This window comes from Triticum dicoccoides, chromosome 4A (genome assembly GCF_002162155.2).
Source record: "Triticum dicoccoides isolate Atlit2015 ecotype Zavitan chromosome 4A, WEW_v2.0, whole genome shotgun sequence".
Lineage (NCBI taxonomy): Eukaryota > Viridiplantae > Streptophyta > Magnoliopsida > Poales > Poaceae > Triticum > Triticum dicoccoides.
In genome coordinates, this window is record NC_041386.1 from 72,760,777 (window position 1) to 72,767,258 (window position 6,482).

At 50.0% G+C, this 6,482-nt stretch overlaps 1 protein-coding gene across 1 annotated transcript; it reads left to right on the plus strand.

Annotated features, from left to right (window-relative positions):
• The first annotated feature begins 1,100 nt into the window (after nucleotides 1-1,100).
• LOC119285057 (deoxymugineic acid synthase 1-A) lies at nucleotides 1,101-3,231 on the plus strand. The gene is made up of 3 exons (XM_037564260.1): nucleotides 1,101-1,510; nucleotides 2,250-2,493; nucleotides 2,605-3,231. The coding sequence occupies exons 1-3, from the start codon at nucleotides 1,215-1,217 to the stop codon at nucleotides 3,007-3,009; spliced, it is 945 nt and encodes a 314-aa protein (XP_037420157.1). The 5' UTR covers nucleotides 1,101-1,214; the 3' UTR covers nucleotides 3,010-3,231.
• Nucleotides 3,232-6,482: the final 3,251 nt, after the last annotated feature.

Here is a 6,482-nt window from a genome sequence, read left to right on the forward strand (position 1 = left end):
AACCATAACCTATATAAATTTCTGTGGAAGTTCCTATGGCAGAATAACACACGTATAGAGATGATGCCTCAAGAAGGGCATGTCCAGTCGATCTGTACCGTTGTACTCCTACTACTCTGTATCCTATGCGTTCTGGTTATATATTGTCAGGTTTTGAAACAGTATTTTCTTTGCAAACCTGGCAAAGTTTCTGCTGTATTTTAGCAATGAGCTGAATGTTGTCATCGCTGGTTTGCAAAACCATGGTCAAGCACATCTGAAGGTCCTCTTATTTATTTGTTCATTCATAACCATTTTTTCACATAATTGGTACAGATTACAGAAGCAATCATAATGTAGGAAATGTCAAATCTGGGCTAAATGTACAGTCTATTAGAGAGAAAAAGGAAAACATGAAGGAGAGATCAATACTCTACTCCATGTTACACTGGCGATATCTTTAGGAAAATGCCATGGAATTAATGGACTAGTGTGACATTTCAACTGCTGCTTTGCTTATTTTTGGCTAAAGCATGGTGATGCAGGCATGGACTTGGCTGTGGCCTCGTGCCGGTTCTAGCTGGATGGCATGATCAGCGCCTTTCTTTTCGAGAGCCGCATCGCCCAAATCGTAAAAACGGACGCAGAAAGCACGCTGCGTCAGATTAGGCCCTTTTTGGTTCCAAATAAATCATCAATTTATAAGTCGAAAAGTGCAAAAAGTGACTTATTTTGCCAAACGGACCCAACTTATAAGTCACCCCAACTTATAAGTCATAAGTTGCTTCACCCCAACTTAAAACTTATAAGTTACCCCTTTTGCATGGGTCCCACCATCTTTACATAAAAAACAAGGTAGGAAGATGTGCTCAGGTGACTTATAAGTCAGATGACAACCAAACAAGTGTGACTTATAAGTCACTGATTTTAAGTCACCTGACTTATAAATTAGGTGAATTATTGAAACCAAACAGGCCCTAACACTCCCAAAATTTCCGCATCTTTAATCGGCCAAAAGCTTGCACCGACCCGAGGAGCTCAACCACTCCAATCACTACCAGTGAGCCGAGGCACGTCTCACGCCGTCAACGCCTCGGAAGAGCGCATATATGCGGCGTATCCCGCAGACTGGACTCCCACAGTATTAACCCCAGGCACGCCTCCCGCTGCAACCAACCCGAGTCCTTCCACCCTGCACAGAATCTCAGCCCAACCCACAGGTCTCGACTCAAGCCATGGGCGCCGGCGACAAGACGGCCGCGGGCATGCCGCGCATCGGCATGGGCACGGCGGTGCAGGGGCCCAAGCCGGACCCCATCCGCCGCGCCGTCCTCCGCGCCATCGAGGTAGGGTACCGCCACTTCGACACGGCCGCGCACTACGAGACCGAGGCCCCCATCGGCGAGGCCGCCGCCGAGGCCGTGCGCTCCGGCGCCGTCGCCTCCCGGGACGACCTCTTCATCACCTCCAAGCTCTGGTGCAGCGATGCGCACCGCGACAGGGTCGTCCCCGCCCTCAGGCAGACGCTCCGGTACGGCGCCCATCTCCCGCTCTTCCTCAGATTTCGCTTGGATCTCATGATAATGAGAAAGCCTGTGCTCTAGGGTCCGTCGTGTAGCACTGAGATAGTAGCATTACAGCTATTCTGTTTGTGATTAATTGTGGCCTAAAAATCATGGAACCAATTGTCAATCTGAACAATCGCCGCTGAAGCAAAACCTATAAAATACTGAAAAGAGACATACATAATACTACTACGCTAGATAATAATACTACATGGTACTAATTGCATAGCGTAGTACTCCAACTGACCGTTTGAAAATCACTAGGAAGGAGTAAAATGGGCTTGACAGGCATGCCGGGTACTTCGCTGGTCTCGAGGCCGTAAGATTGTCACTTTGATGTGCACCTATCTTTCAGGCATATCAGTTGAGCCCACACATCAACGGTGTCGGTCCAAGTTCCAACAAACGTGGATCATTCTCACACACCAGACTGATCTGATCTGACAACCTGAACAAGAAACCCAGTAGAAATTCACTGTCGGGTAAAGCCAACATTGCAATTCCCAGAAGACGCTAGCTGGAGTAAGCTAGCTTAGCCTTAGCTAGCTCCAAATACAGATCAAATCAGTCCTGTCGTGCATAATCGATCGACGTGCACTGTTGCGCCATCGTGTAACTGATCTAGTACTATTATTGGTTAGAGATGGCCTCTGACAGGAATTACTACTTAACCACGGCGCATCCGCGTAATGAATGACACTGCAGGAATCTCCAGATGGAGTACGTGGACCTGTACCTCGTCCACTGGCCGGTGTCCATGAAGCCCGGGCGGTTCAAGGCCCCCTTCACGGCGGAGGACTTCGTGCCGTTCGACATGCGGGCCGTGTGGGAGGCCATGGAGGAGTGCCACAGGCTGGGCCTCGCCAAGGCCATCGGCGTCGCCAATTTCTCCTGCAAGAAGCTTGAGACCCTCCTCTCCTTCGCCACCATCCCTCCCACCGTCAATCAGGTCACCTTAACTCCTTACATACATCCAACTAATGTTGTTTATAAACAATGCAGATCGATCATACATACTACCACGAAGTGACAAGTGAGTGACTGATGTGCCATTTTGCAGGTGGAGGTGAACCCGGTGTGGCAGCAGAGGAAGCTGAGGGAGTTCTGCAGGGGCAAGGGCATCCAGCTGTGCGCCTACTCGCCGCTGGGGGCCAAGGGCACGCACTGGGGCAGCGACGCCGTGATGGACGCGGGCGTCCTGCAGGAGATCGCCGCGTCCAGGGGCAAGAGTGTGGCGCAGGTGTGCCTGAGGTGGGTGTACGAGCAGGGGGACTGCCTCATCGTCAAGAGCTTCGACGAGGCCCGGATGCGGGAGAACCTGGACGTGGACGGCTGGGAGCTCACCGAGGAGGAGCACCGCAGGATCGCGGAGATCCCGCAGCGCAAGATCAACCTCGGCAAGCGCTACGTGTCCGAGCACGGGCCCTACAAGTCCCTCGAGGAGCTCTGGGACGGTGAGATATGAGTGATCACTGGAGAGGCTGGCTGGCCGGTGCGACGGGTTCTGTTGGGTTGTCATCCTTGGCCATGGATGGGTGGTTGATCGGGGGACGATTTCCCTTTGAATAAAATCATGTTCTGCATTGTGTTTCAGTGAATAAATGGAGATGTTTACTACCGGATTTAAGGAGAGTTACTAAGAGATTGGGATCATCTCATCATGTTATTATGCGTACTTTCCTGGCAATGCAAGTTGTTACAATGGCAGAACAAAAAGAAGGTGTATAAATAAAGAGAGGCAGCGGCGTCGGGTTTGATCATGGGCCGTATGCCGCATGCGCGCGACGCAAGCATCTGCTTGGACATGACCAAGCAACTGGACCGCTTGCCAGGCTTGTCGTATGATAATGGGTGGCAGAGCAGCCCAGTGCCGGCTAGCCGTCGTGCCAGCCAACCGGCCGGGCCCGACAATGCCGGCGAAGTGCCGTGCGGGGCGCAGCCCTTTAGCTAGCTCTTGCTTCTCTCTCTCTCTAAAAAAAAAGGGTAGCTCTTGATCGGCGAACGGGTGACTAGCACGACCAGTCAGATGTTGCAGTGCCGGTGCTAGGTAACGTACGTCAAGTGTGTGAGAAGTTATATTTTTGAAATGTAACAAATAATAAACGAATCCCAAAAATTCAGTACTACTACTGCTAGTCTGCTACTACTACCCATTTCGGCACCTGAAATACTCCGCTACTGATGTCCATGTCTGTTAGTTCTGAACACTCCGAGAATTCAAACGAAAAAGGGCATACACTAAGCATAAATCTTTGCTAGTTCCACTGCACATTTGTTATATTTTTGAAGAAAAACCTCAAGAGGCCAAGAAGCCAGTGTAACACAAATCAAATACTCCAAGGTCCAAACTAGGTCCCCCCTTAATCGTCTGGGACTTAATTATTCAAGTTACTGAATACATTCAAAAGTAAGCATTGGGTTGCTTCAGTTTGGGGAAGGTGACTGCCTAGAAACGCCAAGCTCTTACTTTTGACCCGGGCCAAAGTTTACAGAGGGAATCATGAGGCAAGGCTCAGGCCCCAAGGGTAAACCAGTGGAGCATATTCGCTTCTCTTTAGTTATTACTGCTGCAGTAAAAGTGGCATCCATTGCGTGTGCTTTTGTTTTAACTGGGGGCCGGTTCACAGGGAATTCAGCACCGGGCGAAATGGATTGCAGGTGCTGACCGACCCGACCGACTCGTGCGGTAAAAGCTGTTCACGTTTTAAGGACACACGCAGGCCAGGAGTAAAGGCGTTTTTTGGTTCCTTTTGCAAAAGAACTTTTTTCAGCCACCCACTGATGCTGCTGCTGCTGGTAGCCTCTGATGCGCTGCTGCCCGAGCCAGCAACCACAGGTACAGTTTGGAGGAGAATGTGTTTTTACTGCGGGAGGGATTGCTTCTATAGTAAGAAAAACACAATGGAATTGGGACGATTCTCTCAAAATAGAATAGGCTTTTGCCCCACTTTATAAATAAAGCGACCATCAAATTCATACAATGAGTAGCAAACCACCGAGATAAGAAAAGTTTGTTGTGGCATCAGCACAAGCACACCCAAATAAAGCATAAGAGAAAGATAGAAAAAAGACCACCAAGTGTCCACAACATCAGGGGTCTGCAGCGAAGAAAGGCGGCGAGCAGTGACATGCAGCTTGTCCAACATTTGCCCCAGCCGGTCGCGGTCTCGCTGCCTAGCCAGTGGGTGCCAATGTTGCAAGAACGCAATAAATTTGAAGAATGAGTCAGAGGTGTGCCTAAGAAAGACCCGCTCAATTACCATCTTGTTAAGCATCGCCCAAAGTGTCCAAGCTAACGCCGTGAAAACTAGCCAGAAGAGATGCCTCTTCCTACCGGTCTGGACCGCTATGGACTGGAGGAATCCGACTAGGTTCGGAGCCTCCCAATAGGGCCCGAGCGCCGTCCATACAAAACTCCAAAGCGCCAGCCGATGTGCATGAGAAGAGGATGTGGGCCTCCGTCTCCGGTACCCCACAAAGGGGACATAACCCATTGCCCGGGCCATTCCTCTTGAGTACCTCTGTCCATGATGGGAGGCGATCCCTCAACAATTGCCACACAAATATTTTGATCTTCAAGGGTAGGGGCACGATCCAAGTAATAGTCGGCCTATGCCACATCGCGTGGTAGGTCGAGGCAACAAAGAAATCTCCTGAGGGAGTGAGGCTCCACGAAGTGGTGTCCGGGTAGACTGCGAGCACCGGTTGGAGAGCCGCACACGGATTAGCCCACTCCAACACCTCCACTGGCCCAAAAGAGTGACGGAACAAGATGTTCCATTGACCATTTTAAACCACCGCGGAGACTAAGAGCAACAGATCCACGCAAATGGCAAACAACTTTGGAAAGTGCATAACGGGGCTCCGTCAACCTAGCGGTCTAGCCAAAACATGGCACCCTCGCCTTTACTAATAGAAAAGGACAGTCCAGACAAATATCATGTTTGATCTTCTGGATTGAGTTCCAAAGTTGGGAACCCTCTGAGCATATGCACATAAGAAGCAGCAAGCCCCGAAGGTACTTTGCTTGAAGAAGCTGCAACCAAAGGCCCCCTTCCCCTCGGATGATCCGCCAGACCCACCTAAGCATGAGGGACACGTTCATATGTTGGGAGGCAAGGATGCCCAACCCCTTAGGCCCGTTGACAAGAAGATGTCAGCCCACTTCACCATGTAGTATTTCTGTCGACTGTTCACCGCTTGCCAGAAGAAACCTGAGAGGTCTTTATCGAATGAGCTATGCACTCCCTCCTGTAAGATGTACAACCCCCCACATATACATGGGGATGCTATAGAGATTAGGGTCAACCAAGATTGTCTTACTACCCTTGGAAGTAAACCGCCTGCACCACAGTTCGTCCCACGTGACGACGTTCCCCATAAGAGGGTCAAACTCGCTCAGAAGAACCCTCGAGTCAGGCATATGCATGCCCAAATACTCTACGGGAAAGGCGGCCAACCTACAATTCAGGTTGTCCGCAACCCGCTGATGTTTGGCTTCAGAATAGCCTAAAACAACCACCTCGCCCTTGTCAAAATTTATCTCCAGCCTAGACATGGCTTCGAAGCAAAGGAGGAACTTAAGGTTCACGATGTCCAGGTCTGAGCCCTCTGCCATAATCGTGGTATCATTCGCATACTGCAGATGTGTGGCTCCACCCCTAGGGTTTAGGTGACTACGACACTTGTGAGGTGGCCGACCATTCTACCTTTATCTAGGATGGTCGCAAGGGCGTCCATTGCAAAGTTGAAGAGGAGGGGGAAATAGGATCCGCCTGCCTCACCCTCTCGAGGAACGGAAGAAGGAGCCGACCTCCTGATACATCTCCAATGTATTTATAATTTTTGATTGTTTTATGCTATTATATTACCAATCTTGGATGCTTTATATGAAATTTTATATCATTTTTGGTAACTAACCTATTAACTCAGTGCCCA

Bases quoted from the DNA above. Each gene is read 5' to 3' on its own strand.
- LOC119285057 (XM_037564260.1), top strand. From the start codon at position 1,215: ATGGGCGCCGGCGACAAGACGGCCGCGGGCATGCCGCGCATCGGCATG. The intron at 1,511-2,249 runs GTACGGCGCCCA...ATGACACTGCAG, and splicing joins GCCCTCAGGCAGACGCTCCG to GAATCTCCAGATGGAGTACG. The intron at 2,494-2,604 runs GTCACCTTAACT...GCCATTTTGCAG, and splicing joins TCCCTCCCACCGTCAATCAG to GTGGAGGTGAACCCGGTGTG.